The sequence below is a fragment of the Odontesthes bonariensis genome, chromosome 1 (genome assembly GCF_027942865.1).
Source record: "Odontesthes bonariensis isolate fOdoBon6 chromosome 1, fOdoBon6.hap1, whole genome shotgun sequence".
NCBI lineage: Eukaryota > Metazoa > Chordata > Actinopteri > Atheriniformes > Atherinopsidae > Odontesthes > Odontesthes bonariensis.
In genome coordinates this window covers 3,808,106-3,824,305 of record NC_134506.1, presented here as the reverse complement: position 1 = coordinate 3,824,305, position 16,200 = coordinate 3,808,106, and the positions used below count along the sequence as shown (strand labels likewise).

The window sequence follows — 16,200 nt, the reverse complement described above, 5'->3', positions numbered from 1 at the left end:
CGATTTCAGCCTCGCAAAACGACCACAACTGACTACACCAGCCCGGGAGCAAATTCAAACACTGTGAATTTTTCATTGGCCCTTTGGCGAGCTACTTGGAAAGGGGCGGCGAGCTACTGATAGCTCACGAGCAACGTGTTGGAGACCCCTGCTCTAGATGGTATTTTCTTGGCTTCTAGTTCTACAGTGAGGAACCTTGGAGTTATTTTTGACCAGAACTTATCATTTGACTCACATATAAAACAGGTTTCTAGGACTGCCTTCTTTCATCTTCGTAATATTGTTAAAATCAGGAACATCTTGTCTCAGAGTGATGCAGAAAAACTAGTCCATGCATTTGTTACTTCAAGATTGGACTACTGTAATTCTTTATTATTGGGCTGTCCCACATATTCTCTGAAAAGCCTTCAGCTGATTGTCAAATGCATGGACTTGTTAAAAATAGCTGATAATTTCTCCCTGAAGCGCTCAGGTCCAAAGATAACGACTTCAGTTTTGTCTGAATTTAGAAGCAGACAGTTCTGAGTCATCCAGGTCTTTATGTCTTTAAGACATGCTTTAAGTATCATCAGCAAAGCAATGGACATTATGCCATGCTGTCTAATAATGTTACCTAATGGAAACATGTATAAAGTGAAAATAATCAGTCTAAGCACAGAACCCTGAGGAACTAAATGACTTACTTTGGTGTGCGAGGAAGATTCTTCGTTTACAAGAACAAACTGAAATCTATCAGATAAATATGACTTAAACCAGCTGAGTGCAGTTCCTTTAATCCCGATAACATGTTCAAGTCTCTGTAACAGAATACTGTGATCGATTGTATCAAATCAGCACTGAGATCCAACAGGACAAGCACAGACACAAGTCCGCTATCAGAGGCTAAGAGGAGATCATTGGTAACTTTCAGCAGTGCAGTTTATGTGCTATGGATGCACTCTGAATCCTGACTGAAACTCTTCAAACAGATTATTTCTGTGGAAATGATCACAAAGTTGACTTTATATTAATTTGTCTCCCTTTTATATTCAAGGAGACATGTACTGATTATATACATTATTTTCACAAGATGACAACATTTTCGAAGCATGTTATATCATTAGAAAGCATGCAGTACCAAACTTTAGAGCTCACACTACCACACACCAAACCGTTTACAAACTCCTTGTATACAGTTTGGCACTGATCCCTTCTCCACATGTATCCATAGGTTTTCTCCAGGTACTTCCTCCCACTGTCCGAAAACATGCATGTTAGGTTAATTGGTGACCCTAAATTGTCCCTAGGAGTGAGTGTGAGCGTGCGTGGTTGTGTGTCTCGTTTGTCTCTGTTTGGCCCTGTGATGGAATGGCGACCTTTCCAGGGTGTACCCGGCCTCTCGCCCAATGACAGTTGGGATAGGCTCCAGCCCCCCTGCAACCTAAATTGGATTAAGCGGGTATAGAAAATGGATGGGTGATGAACGATGGACAAATTAAAGGTATATATATTTTTAAGTGAATTCTTTAGCTGCTGATTTGAATTTGTCAACAACAAACACACATTTTTCCATTACTAATCTCTTCTTTGAAGTTTGAGAGGCAAGGTTGAGATGGTTTGGACATGTGCAGAGGAGGGATAGCGAATATATTCGACAAAGAATGTTGAAGATGGAGCTGTCAGGCAGGATGAAAAGAGGTCAACCTCAGAGGATGTAGTGAAGGAGGATATGCAGAGAGTTGGTGTGACGGAGGAGAATGCTAGGGACAGAGTGAGATGGAGAGAGCAGAAAGATCAAGAAAACGCTCTTATTTGCACCACGTCATTCTCTATTTGAGACATTGCTCCTATTCTTGTCATTCCTCACCTGACCAGAGGCGGCCTTACGTCTGGTGCATACCATTATCAGTCACCCAAGTCCCTCACGCCTATCCTTATCTCTGTGGTCCCGCAGTACATACATCAGCATAGTGCTCTCCATAGATCCGTTTGCATTGTTTTGTCTCTGCTTGCCTGTGGTTTCTTTTGCTTGACTTTGTTTCATGGCCTTTATCTTGTTCTTTTGGACCGGCTGATTTTTGCTTACCTGCAAATTTAGCTATTTGCCAAAATTAATTATTTTTTCTCTTCAAACTTTGATATGCAGCTGCTTTTATTGCTTCTCCTCAAAGTAGCTGTTAAAAATAAAAAACAAGGGTTACAAAAATTGAGGTAAAAGGAATAATAGACATGAAACACCTTTGTAATCTACTGTTTATTATAAAAACAATAAACCTTCATCTCAACTGCTGTTGGAAGTTACCAATAAATCTTTTTGTGTCGTAGAAATAAAATGCGTCACTTTGATCACAAGACATTTAACAAAAATAAACATTATCAGAAATGATTAACAACAACGGTGGTAAGGTTTGCCTTATTCCAAAATATATCAACTTATTACTAGTTTTCATTATGGATCAGTTAAGGGAGCAAAAGCGTGTGTGAAAAGTGTGTAGAGGAGTGAATGGACATTTGACCAACAGATGTTTTGAACAGTAACTGTATAACGAGAAGGCCTGACATAGCTACAGAGAAATATGTCAGTGACTAACAGGTCAAACTTCTTCCTCCAAAAGACACAAAAACAAAAGACATGGTGGTCACATGACTTCAATACAAGAAACAACAGTGACTATTTTCCAATGAATAGCAGAACAGAACTCACAGTTAAATTGCTGCAAAAAAAAGTATGACTAAACTTGAGGAGGGGAGCGTGTGAGGCAGAGCAATGGCAGCGCTGCATATGGCCACACTGCACAGGCTGTGTGTGGATCAGTAATCGTTCTCTCTTCATTCACCGTAGGCTCAAATTCTGGTCCTCATTCTGCTCAGTCATCAGTCACATGTCCTGTCTGAGAAGTGTCCTCTTCCTCCTTTGAATCTATTCTCACATTCCAGCTACTGCATCCAGTGTTGCATTGCTTTAGCTCCTCGCACTGATGTGCTGCAACCGCATAAATCTATTAAATATGACCCTCTCTCTCTGGAGGGCACTGACTGCTCCTTGGTTTCTATTTGGTATAGAAGTGAGGACTTAGAGGCTGTCACAGCTTTGGCTAAAGTGTCTTTAGTGGGCCAACATTAAAGGGAGAAGCTTATGCAGGAAGAGGAGCGTGATGTAGAGGAAGTGGTCCATCGTACTCATGATGCAGTCTGGATGAAAAATAAAGACAAGGAAATGAGAAAAACCAATTAGAACAGTGTTTTATAGCACCAATCACACTAATAGTTATCCATCAGCACACACTGGACCTGTGCTTATGCATTTTATACATACTCTCTCTGAGAGAGAGAGAGACAATCTGTTGTCCTCATTGTAACTCTTTTGACAAGTTATGTTGCTTCGAAATTCAACATAATATTTTTCATGGAACAGCAAAATGTCAATGAATGATCCTAAATGGCATTCCAATAACTTAAAGAAATGTCAAATAGTATGGAAATGTATTTTAATAACACGTAAAAAAGCCCTTTGCAAAGCTGGAACTGCTTACTATTCTTCATTGATGAATATCATAATACAATCTATATAATCACACAGCACTATATCATCATATAATCCCAGGTTTCTTTTCAGCACTGCAGCCAGGCTGACGAAGAGTCCGAGCTCTGTTGAGCCAGGTATTCCATGTGTGTATGTAATTCTCTGTAGTGATGACTTCATGAGCTTCTTTACATATAAAATTGGAGTAGACTGGTTTAATACTAGGGCTGGGCGAGTTACTCGTTATTATCCCGTTAACTCATTAATTATTCAACGCTGATAAATATCTTTTTGCGCATTAACGCAGGTTTTATTATTTATTTTATTATTGTAAAAGTGTTGCTCACAGGCTTTTATTTAGTAAAAGTCTGTTGCTTTCTGCTGCGGAACCGGAAAAGAAAGTAATAGGCGGATCCACCAAACATGGAGAAGGGTACGGAACTTTTACTTGGCCATTTTCATTTTAAAGTTCTTCCAGAAGGTGGAGTCGACAGGACCAAAGTCATCTATAAACACTGCCAATATGCTGCCCATTGATTGGATGCGAGACTCCGGTTCTTTTCACAGATGTTTATTAAGGCCACATCAACACCGTAGAACTAAATGTTCAAGTAAACAAAGTAAAAGTGTTGCTGCTCACCCTGAGGTTTTTTGTCGCACTGAAGGCAAGAGAAGAGAGCCAGAGAAGACTCCTGGCCGCTGACAAAACAGTATTGAAAAGTACCTGAGAGTTTTGTTACGAGCTTCAAAAAGACGACGTTTGGAGGTAAGCTAACGGTTGCTAACGCTAGCTTTTATTATACGCGTTATGACGCTTCCAGTGACGAAACTCATCACCCAATCAGTGGAAGGCAGTCAGCTGACGTCACGTTTTAGTAACGCTTCGGCCCGCTTGAAACCAGGGCTGAGGTGGTACGAAAAATAGTGCCGGTTGCAGGTATGGCGTGCTAGTGGAAACACGCAATAGCGCGCCGAAGCGAGCTAGTGGAAAAGCGCCATAAAATATCACTTAAAGGCAAAACGCACAATTGATACCAGCAAGCCATTTAAGGAAACAGACAGTGGAGCGAGGCTTCTACACAAAAACGACATAAAAATGCTGATGTTAAAAGTGTGTTTGCACAACAGAAAGAAATTAATTAAGAAATTAATTCTTAATTTCTTATAAGTTACACATTTTTGCATATTTTTCTGGTTCTCTAGCTTAGCATGACTACCAGTTCTCTCCCTCCATCTCCTGCTTTAACCTGCTCTGTGTGTCAAATGTTCAGTTACTCCTCTGCCTCCTTTAGCGATAATGGTACGTGTAACAATGTAGTCTTAGTAGTTTTGGAGGTGAGGTTAACTGAATTGGAAGCTCGGCTTTGCACTGTTGAAAACTGATAGCTAGCCAGGTCCCTTAAATCGGCCATCCAGCATACCTAGCATAGCTAATCCCATTAGCCGCCCCTTAGCAGAACCTGAGCAGCCAGGACCCCACGCTGGATGACTGTCAGGAAGAAGAGGCACAGCCCTAAAGTCAAGCCCATGGTTCACCATCAACCTGTCTACATTTCAAACAGATTTCCCCCACTCAATGGCACACCCCGTGAGGAAAAAAACCCTGTTAATTGGCAGCTCTATAGTCAGAAATGTGGCATAAAGGCCTCAGTATGCTTCTCCGTTGCTATCTGTCAGCTCTTCGTCCTTTCGAAGTTCTCCGTCGGGCTGTCGGATACGCAAGGCAGTTCACCTCCCGATCAGTAGGCGTAGCCACGTTAAACGACCCAATCTCGCGACGTCTATCGTGAAAGTCATTGATTGATTGTTCACCTTCTGGCTCCGCTTCACTCCTCACAGTTTTCGATGGCGACCGAGAGAGAAAGACTGTTGTTAGAGTTGGAGCTTGTTGATTTTGAAATGCAAATAATTTTGACCTAATGTTGACCTGCACACAGTAAACTCTTTCAAAAATGGCGGTTTTGTTATTCTGAGAGGAAGGAGCTAAGCCGGAAAAGTGATTCCGGAAATTATGTTGTTAGCCGACCAATCACAACCCTTGCGGTCTCTGTCGCCTCGACGGATAGATAGGAATTTTGGCCGACGCACGCAAGCGACGGAGAGCCGGAGAGGGCTCTCCGTAGGTGACCATATATCAGCCTTTAGAGACACCAGCAACCATAGTCAAATGCATTCCAGGGGCCAGAGCGGGCGACGTAGAATCCTATTTAAAACTGCTGGCTAAGGATAAATGTAAATACAGAAAAATGGTTAATCACGTCGGCAGTAATGACACCCGGTTACGCCAATCAGAGGTCACTATAATTGATGTTACATCGGTGTGTAATTTTGTCAAAACAATGTGGGACTCCGTAGTTTTCTCTGGACCCCTGCCAAATCTGACCAGTGATGACATGTATAGCCGCATGTCCCCCTTCAATCGCTGGTTGTCTAGACGGTGTCCGGCAAACAACGAGGGCTATATAGGTCTTTCTGGAGAAAACCTGGTCTGATTAGGAGAGAGCAGCTCTCATTTCTAGATATATGGATAAATTCATTAGTTATCCAAAAACCTAGGGTTGAGACCAGGATGCAGAGTTGTAGTCTTACACACTTCTCTCCAGCTTCCCACCTGCTGCTACCCCCCAAAAACCATATGACTGTGTCTGCTCCAGACCACCCAAATTAAATAAATCAATAAACACAAGAGGAGCGAATCCAGAAAACCTAAAAAAAAAATTGTTATTGGGATTAAAGGAACTACATTAGGCTGGTTTAAGTCACATTTATCTGATAGATTTCAGTTTGTTCTTGTAAATGAAGAATCTTCCTCACACACCAGAGTAAGTCATGGAGTTCCTCAGGGTTCTGTGCTTGGACCGATTCTTTTCACTTTATACATGCTTCCATTAGGTAACATTATTCAACAGCATGGCATAAATTTCCATTGCTATGCTGATGATACTCAGCTCTACTTATCTATAAAACTAGATTAAACCCATCAGTTGGCTAAACTACAAGCATGTTTCAAATACATAAAAACCTGGACCTCTGAATTTTCTGCTTCTCAAAACTGAAGTTATTGTCTTTGGACCTGAGTGCTTCATGGAGAGCATGGTCTTGCTGTACAATTACACTAGATTGTATTTCCTTAGCTTCTACTACTACAGCGAGGAACCTTGGAGTTATTTTTGACCAGAATTTATCCAATGACGCACATATAAAACAGGTTTCTAGGACTGCCTTCTTTCATCTTCGTAATATTGTTAAAATCAGGAACATCTTGTCTCAGAGTGATGCAGAAAAACTGCTCCATGTATTTGTTACTTCAAGATTGGACTACTGTAATTCTTTATTATTGGGCTGTCCCACATATTCTCTGAAAAGCCTCCAGCTGATCCAAAATGCTGCAGCCAGAGTTCTGATGAGAACTAACAGGAGAGATCATATTTCTCCAGTTTTAGCTTCTCTTCATTGGGTCCCTGTTAAATTCAGAATAGAATTTAATATTCTTCTCCTCACATATAAGGCTCTTAATGACCGAGCTCCATCATATCTTAAAGATCCCATAGTTAGATATTTTCCCAACAGAGCACTTTGCTCTCAGACTGCAGGTTTACTTGAGGTTCCCAGAGTTTCTAAAAGTAGAATGGGAGGCCCCCCCATGAGCTGTCACCTTACCGTGGTGGGGGGGTTTGCGTGCCCCAATGAGTCTGGGAGCTATGTTGTCTGGGGCTTTAAGCCCCTGGTAGGGTCACCCATGGCAAACAGATCCTAGATGAGGACCAGACAAAGAACAGCTCATAAAACCCCCATGATGAAGAAGATTTTTGGAGAACGTGTACCTTCGCCCGGACGTGGGTTACCGGGGCCTCCCCCTGGAGCCAGGCCCAGGGGTGGTGCCCGCCGGCGAGCGCCTGGTGGCCGGGTCTGTGCCCGTGGGGCTCGGTCGGGCACAGCCCGAAGAAACTACACGGGTCCCCCTTCTGACGGGCTCACCACCCGTGGGAGGGGCCATGGGGGTCGGGTGCTTTGTGAGCTGGGCATCAGCAGCCAAAGGCAGAGACCTTGGCGGTCTGATCCTCGGCTACTGAAGCTGGCTCTTGGGATGTGGAACGTCACCTCTCTGCTGGGGAAGGAGCCTGAGCTGGTTCGCGAGGCTGAGCGGTTCCGGCTAGATATAGTCGGACTCACCTCGACGCATGGCTTGGGCTCCGGAACCAGCCTCCTCGAGAGGGGTTGGACTCTCTTCCACTCTGGAGTTGCCCGCGGTGAGAGGCGTAGAGCAGGTGTGGGCATACTTATTGCCCCCCGGCTGTGCGCCTGTACATTGGGGTTTACCCCGGTAGACGAGAGGGTAGCCTCCCTCCGCCTTAGGGTGGGGGGACGGGTCCTGACTGTTGTTTGTGCTTATGCACCGAACAGCAGTTCAGAGTACCCACCCTTTTTGGAGTCCCTGGAGGAGGCACTGGAGAGTGCTCCTCCGGGAGACTCCCTCGTCCTGCTGGGGGACTTCAATGCTCACGTGGGCAATGACAGTGAGACCTGGAGGGGCGTGATTGGGAGGAACGGCCCCCCCGATCTGAATCAGAGTGGTGTTTTGTTATTGGACTTCTGTGCTCATCACGGACTGTCCATAACAAACACCATGTTCAGGCATAAGGGTGTCCATAGTCCTAGTCAAAATGGCGGCCGTGAGGCTTGCCACAGTACGAGCAGTGTTCCTGTCTGTCATGTTAGTGTCTGCGTTACTTGTCTGTGAAGTGTTGTGCTTAATCCAAAACACGCGATCGGAGCTCCTAAACCTCAGATCCAGCCCTCACAGCGATCTGGGTCCATCTACGTCCCTGCTGGAGCAGAAATTACGGGTATTAAACATCTCAAGCCACTCAACACCACGGCTGCCGACCAAAAAAGGCCGCCGTTCAGGCACCCTCGCCAGGTTCAGGAGACGCCCTTACCGACCACCACTCCCTGCCCTTCTGCTGTCAAACGTAAGATCGCTCCGGCACAAAATGGATGAACTCCAACTTATGATTCAAACCAACAAAGACTACAGTGACTGCTCTGCCATCTGCCTGACAGAGACCTGGCTGGATCCATCTGTACCTGACCAAGTGGTAACACCTCCAGGTTTCACATTACACCGTGCCGATAGATCACCCAAAGTATCGCACAAGTCTAAAGGCGGTGGCATTTGCATTATGATCAATGAACGCTGGTGTACAAATTCAACAGAACTCACACATGTATGCTCCCCTCACCTGGAATACCTCACTGTCAAATGCAGACCATCATTCCTCCCACGGGAGTTTGCATCAGTAATTATGATCTGTGTGCACATCCCACCTGAGGCTAATGCTATCACCACCATAGCCGAGTTAGCCAACTATGTCTCCTCGGTGGAAAATTCACACCCGGACACAGCAGTCATCGTCCTCGGTGACTTTAACCAGACTAATTTATCATCCGAGCTCCCCGGCTACCATCAGCAGGTAACCTGCCCTAGCAGAGGGACCAACATGCTGGACCATTGCTACACCACCATCAAAGAGGCTTACCGTGCTTTCCCGAGGGCTCCGCTGGGTAGGTCCGACCACGCAATACTGCTGCTAATTCCACAATACAGACAAAAAGTTAAATCCTCCAAGTCACCAACAAAACTCGTCCAGTGCTGGTCCCCGGAAGCCATCGAAAAACTTCGTGGCTGTTTCGCATGCACCGACTGGGAAGTTTTCCATGCTGCAGGCGATCTCCGTGACGTCACTGATGTAACAACGTCATACATCAATTACTGCGTGGACCTGTGTATACCACTCAAAAAAGTCAAACAATACAACAACAACAAACCGTGGTTTAACAAGGACATTAAACAGTTAAGAAAAGATAAAAATGTAGCTCATCTGACAGGAAACAAAGAACAGTATATGGCTGCCAAATACAAATTAAGATCTGCAATAAGAAGAGCCAAATCCGACTATGCCACCAAACTAGAAGAACAAATCACAACTAACGATACACGTTCTATCTGGAAAAAACTCCAAAGTATGACAAATTACAAAAAGAAATCCACCCCCACACCTGACAGTGACAATCAGCTTCCTGACACACTCAACCTTTTTTATGGGAGGTTTGAGCAGGCACCGGTCCCTCCACCATCTACCCCCTCCCCCCCTCCCCTCCCCCCCTTCACCATCTATGAGGAGGAGGTGAGGAGCACCTTCAGGGGACTGAAAAGGTATAAAGCCCCCGGCCCAGACAACATCACCCCCACCGTTCTCCACCACTGTGCTGCAGAGCTGGCTGGGGTCTTTGCCGACATCTTTAATACCTCCCTCTGTCAAATCTCAGTACCCAAGTGCTTCAAAGAATCCATCATCATCCCGGTTCCCAAGACCAAGAACATCTCCTGCCTCAATGACTACAGACCTATTGCCTTGACATCAGCAGTCATGAAATCATTTGAGCGCATCATACTCAATCACCTAAAAACCATCACCACCCCCCTCATGGACCCATTCCAATTTGCATACAGAGTCAACAGATCAGTTGAGGACACTGTCAATTTAGCAATCCATCACATACTGAACCACCTAGAGTCCACAAACACATATGCCCGCATCCTGTTCATGGACTTCAGTTCTGCCTTCAATACAATAAACCTGGAAAAACTGCTCAATATATTACTGGACATGAACATCGACCCATGCATCTGTCACTGGATTCACAATTTTCTCTGGAACAGACAACAGAAGGTGAAGATCAACAACATCACATCCTCCCCTCTGTCCCTCAGCACAGGCGCACCCCAAGGCTGTGTACTTTCACCATGGCTATTCTCCCTCTACACCAACCAGCTCACATCACATCACAGTTCTGTCAACCTGTACAAATATGCGGACGATACAACCATCATAGGACTCATCACCAACAACCAAGAAACCGAATACCGTGCACAGATCAACCAAGCAGTGACCTGGTGCACAGACCACAACCTCCTACTCAACACATCAAAAACAAAAGAACTCATTGTCGACTTCAGACGCCAGCCATCCCCCAAAACTCCTGTGTTCATTGAAGGTGAGCCCATCTCCATCACTGACACATTCAAACTCCTTGGGACCCACATCAGCAATAACCTCAAATGGAAAATCAACTCAGACCACATCTACAAAAAAGCCCAGCAAAGACTCTTCCATCTCCGACAGCTCAAGAAGTTCAGAGTAAGGTCCCATCTCCTGCTCCGTTTCTACACAGCCATCGTTGAAAGCATCCTCACCACATCCATCACAGTCTGGTTCGGCAGTCTCGATACACTTTCCCGGAAGAAACTACAACGCATCATCAACAGAGCATCCAAAATCATCGGTTCACCCCTTCCATCCCTTGAATCACTCCACCACAAACGGACACTACGCAGGGCGCACAAGATCATTTCCGACATCACTCACCCCGCACACTACGCCGTCCAGCTACTGCCCTCTGGGAGGCGTTACAGGACAGTCACTTCCAGAATAGTCACTTCCAGAACAACCCGCTTAAAAAACAGTTTCATTCCCATAGCAATAACTCTTCTGAACTCCAAACATTGAGGACTGTCTATTTTTTGCTGTCGCTGAGGACTGTTGTTGATATGAATTATGTATGACCCTTATGTATTTATGTATTTATGTGTGACGTATGTATGTGTCTGTTTGTATGTATGTCATACTATATGTTCAATGTTATATTGGATCCTGTACAAAGAGCTGTACTGTAAACAAATTCCACCAGCTTGGCTGTGTGGTCATTAAATTAATTACAATTACAATATGTGCACTTGGCACCAGGACGCCCTAGGCCGCAGCTCGATGATTGACTTTGTGGTTGTATCGTCGGACTTGCGGCCGTATGTCCTGGACACTCGGGTGAAGAGAGGGGCGGAGCTGTCAACTGATCACCACCTGGTGGTGAGTGTGCTCCGCTGGTGGGGGAGGAAGCCGGTCAGACCTGGCAGGCCCAAACGTATTGTGAGGGTCTGTTGGGAACGGCTGGCGGAATCCCCTGTAAGGAGGAGTTTCAACTCCCACCTCCGGCAGAGCTTCAGCCATGTCCCGTTGGAGGTGGGGGACATTGAGCCCGAATGGGCCATGTTCCGTGCCTCCATTGTTGAGGCGGCCGACCGGAGCTGTGGCCGTAAGGTGGTCGGTGCCTGTCGTGGCGGCAACCCCCGAACCCGCTGGTGGACCCCAGTGGTGAGGGAAGCCGTCAAGCTGAAGAAGGAGTCCTATCGGGCCTTTTTGGCCAGTGGGACTCTGGAAGCAGCTGATGGGTACCGAAAGGCCAAGCGGAACGCGGCCTCGGCGGTTGCTGAGGCAAAAACTCGGGCTTGGGAGGAGTTCGGGGAGGCCATGGAGAACGACTTCCGGACGGCCTCGAAGAGATTCTGGTCCACCATCCGGCGGCTCAGGGAGGGGAAGTGGTGCACCGTCAACACCGTGTATGGTGAGGGCGGGGCTCTGCTGACCTCAACTGGGGACGTCGTGAGTTGGTGGGGGGAGTACTTCGAGGGCCTCCTCAATCCTACCGACACGCCTTCCGATGAGGAAGCAGAGTTGGGGAGCTCAGACGTGGGGCCTCCCATTTCTGGGGCTGAGGTTGCCGAGGTGGTTAAAAAACTCCTCGGTGGCAAGGCCCCGGGGGTGGATGAGGTCCGTCCTGAGTTCCTCAAGGCTCTGGATGTTGTAGGGCTGTCTTGGTTGACACGCCTCTGCAGCATTGCGTGGACATCGGGGGCAGTGCCTCTGGACTGGCAGATCGGGGTGGTGGTCCCCCTCTTTAAAAAGGGGGACCGGAGGGTGTGTTCCAACTATAGGGGGATCACACTCCTCAGCCTCCCTGGCAAGGTCTATTCGGGGGTACTGGAGAGGAGGATCCACCGGATAGTCGAATCTCGGATTCAGGAGGTGCAGTGTGGTTTTCGTCCTGGCCGTGGAACAGTGGACCAGCTCTATACCCTCGGCAGGATCCTGGAGGGTGCATGGGAGTTCGCCCAACCGGTCTACATGTGTTTTGTGGACTTGGAGAAGGCGTTCGACCGTGTCCCTCGGGGACTCTTGTGGGGGTTGCTCCGGGAGTATGGAGTGCCAGACTCCTTGATATGGGCTGTTCGGTTTCTGTATGACCGGTGTCAGAGTTTGGTCCGCATTGCCGGCAGTAAGTCGGACATGTTTCCTGTCAGGGCTGCCCTTTGTCACCAATTCTGTTCATAATTTTTATGGACGGAATTTCTAGGCGCAGCCAGGGCGTTGAGGGGGTCCGTTTTGGCGACCTCAGAACCGGGTCTCTGCTTTTTGCAGACGATGCGGTTCCGTTGGTGTCGTCGGGCCGTGACCTTCAGCTCTCACTGGAGCGGTTCGCAGCCGAGTGTGAAGCGGCTGGGATGAGAATCAGCACCTCCAAATCTGAGACCATGGTCCTCAGCCGGAAAAGGGTGGAATGCTCCCCAAGTGGAGGAGTTCAAGTATCTCGGGGTCTTGTTCACAAGTGAGGGACGAAGGGAACAGGAGATTGACAGGCGGATCGGCGCGGCGTCTGCAGTGATGCGGGCTCTGCACCGGCCCGTCGTGGTGAAGAAGGAGCTGAGCCAGAAGGCGAAGCTCTCGATTTACCGGTCAATCTATGTTCCTATCCTCACCTATGGTCACGAGCTGTGGGTAGTGACCGAAAGAACGAGATCGCGAATACAAGCGGCCGAAATGAGTTTCCTCCACAGGGTGCCTGGGCTCTCCCTTAGAGATAGGGTGAGAAGCTCGGTCATCCGGGAGGGGCTCGGAGTAGAACCGCTGCTCCTCCGCATCGAGAGGAGTCAGATGAGGTAGCTCGGGCATCTGGTGAGAATGCCTCCTGGACGCCTCCCCGGTGAGGTGTTCCGGGCCCGTCCCACTGGGAGGAGGCCCCGGGGAAGACCCAGGACACGTTGGAGAGACTATGTCTCTCGGCTGGCCTGGGAACGCCTCAGGGTCCCCCCAGAAGAGCTGGAGGAAGTGGCCGGGGACAGGGACGTCTGGGTTTCTCTGCTTAGGCTGCTGCCCCCGCAACCCGATCCCCGGACAAGCGGCAGATAATGGATGGATGGATGGAGAATGGGAGGCAGAGCCTTCAGTTATCAGGCCCCTCTCTTGTGGAATAAGCTGCCAGTAAATGTCCAGGAAGCAGACACCCTTTCCACTTTTAAGACCAGGCTTAAAACTTTCTCAGCAACCATGGTCTGTTAACATGGAGCTTGTTGTTCCCTCTATCCCGTCCTCTCAACCCCCCCACCAGTCAAGGCAGATGGCCACCTTCCCTGAGTCTGGTTCTGATGGAGGTTTCTTCCTGTTAAAGAGTTTTTTTCCCTCCACTGTTGCCTCTTGTATGCTCAGGATAAAGATGCACATGCATGTGCACGTGCACTCAGAGAGAGATGCCAACCTGGAGCGGTGGGCAGCCATTCAGTGCCTAGAGCATTCAGAGCATGGGGGCACTCAAGGTGAGCTATCAGTTCCACCAATCTTTTTTTGAGTGCCGAGAGTGGGAATTGAACCGCCAACCTTCTGGTTATTGGACAACCGAGCCACGGCCACTGAGCCACGGCCGCCCACGTAAGTGAAGTTTCAGTGCAATCTGTTGGTTTCCTTAGCCAGTTAACTTCTTTTTCTTTTTTCTAACTGGCTCTGTTGGCTCTGTACCAATTTTGGAATTTAATTAATTCGATTTGATTGGATTATGATAATATTTGGATAAATAGGATTCCAATTGGCTTGAATTTGACTGTATCTTTGAAGTGTTTTGAGATGACATTGTTGTGATTTGGCACTATTAAAATTTTTTTAATTTAATTAAATTAACTTTTATGGCACTTTTATGACGTCTTTTTGTTTCCAACCTTACAAATCCCTTTTTTGTTCTGGCTGGACAGTAAAACCTGAACATTTAATTCCTTATGGGTTTTTCTTGAACATTTGTTTTACTTCCATCAGATTTTTAACATTCAGACAACCCATGACTGTTTTTCTTATTCTTTAGAAGCTAATGACATCCAGAATATCTCCTCCATTCTTATTGGCTCACAGATCTGGGAAACTGTAACGACTTGTGTTTTTTTTTTTGTTTTTTTTTTAACTTTATGTAAATTACGATGTGCAGGTGCCAAGCTCTGATTGGCAAGCACTTGAAAAGCCCTTAGAGGATTGGCTACCTGGGAGTGGACTTCGTAATAAAAACCTGGGATGACGACATCAAGGGGACTCATCTCCCTCTCCTCCCAACCAGCCACACAGAAGTCTTTTTTTTTATGTGTAAACAAACTTGCATCTTGGAGCCTGTAGGGATGGGTGGCCATATTATTTTCTTGAGTTTGTTCTGTTTAGTTAGTCTAGGAAGTGGTTGTCTTTAGTTTTGAAGTTGCTTTGTATAGGTCAGTTTCCCTCCCTGAAGATAATTTTGTTTGTTTGTTGTTTTGGCCCATCCTAAAACCTATTAGTCATATCTCCAAGTTCACATTATATTTCATATATATATTATAAATAAACTGTCATGTTAAATTCCAAATGTCTCCGTAGTTTCTTGGGGGTTGAGGAAAATGGGTCAGAATTTATGTTGTGCCTTGGTTACCCCTAGACAGGGCATAACAGAGACATTGAGGGTCCAGTGTTGGACTTTCTTGGTCCTGGATGTGCACCTTGCATGCCTTGTAGATGCTCTGTCAAACATTCCCCCCACCCAGGCATCAGTATTAGTATCTATTAGTATCAGTATAATTCCCCAAAGAGTCAAAGGCTACGTTCAGACACCACACTGAAGTGACCCAAATCCGTTTTTTTTGGCTCTATGCGACCTGTATCTCATCTTTTCATGACAGTCTGAACAGCACAGATCGGATTTTTTCAAATCCGATCCAGGCCACTTGTTTATGTGGTCCTAATTCCGATACGTGTCTGATCTTTTGCCATGCGACTGCAGTCTGAACGGCCAGGGCGCATTTATCCGACCTACGCATCTGAAAAGCCGCTCACATCACAGTCCCACCACTCCTGGCTACGACGACGCACCCAAATGTGTCTTTGGATAGACGATGCCACTGCCCCACAAAAGGCCAGGGCCAAAAGCCTAGCTCTTTTTCTTTTTAATATCCTCTTTAAAATTATGCTGTGATTAATGTGCTGGGTCCGGCTGGACAACTACTTTAAAATCGCAATATATGCATTCCTACTCTTACCATCCATGTTTACTTCCGCAAACACTAGGCACGCTCGCTGCGTATGACGTCATCGTACGCTCTTCTGCTCATGCGGGATAGTATGGGGTGGTAAGCCGTTCACACAGCAGGCCACAAACAGGTCGTATTTAATTGCAATGTGAACGACCTCACAAAAAAAAATCAGATTTCACAAAAAAATCAGAATTGAGCATCAAGGCCTGCAGTCTGAACGTAGCCAAAGATGCTCTCCAAATGTCTGGAATGACACCTAAGCTAACATTTTATTTAAAAATGTATTCATTTTCATGTTATTTTATTATATGTGTGAACTGTTCACCAGTATTTTGTACATGCTCTCAAATTAAGTATTCTTTACAAAACCTTTAAATGTTATTGTTATTATTTTATAAAAAAATACCTAATTGAGTTGACAATAAAGACTGGGACCGCAGTCCACATTTGAGAAAATGTACTGGTTTTTTCGATCTGTTCAGGATCT

General features: G+C 46.3%; 1 protein-coding gene across 1 annotated transcript in view; it reads right to left on the bottom strand.

Moving 5' to 3' along the window:
- Positions 1 to 2,247: 2,247 nt before the first annotated feature.
- vstm2b (V-set and transmembrane domain containing 2B) overlaps positions 2,248 to 16,200 on the bottom strand; it is a 30,484-nt gene continuing 16,531 nt past the window's right edge. The window contains exon 5 of the mRNA XM_075470036.1: positions 2,248 to 3,171. Within this exon, the coding sequence (XP_075326151.1) occupies positions 3,086 to 3,171 (86 nt within the window). The 3' untranslated portion in view covers positions 2,248 to 3,085. The remainder of the gene's footprint in view (positions 3,172 to 16,200) is intronic.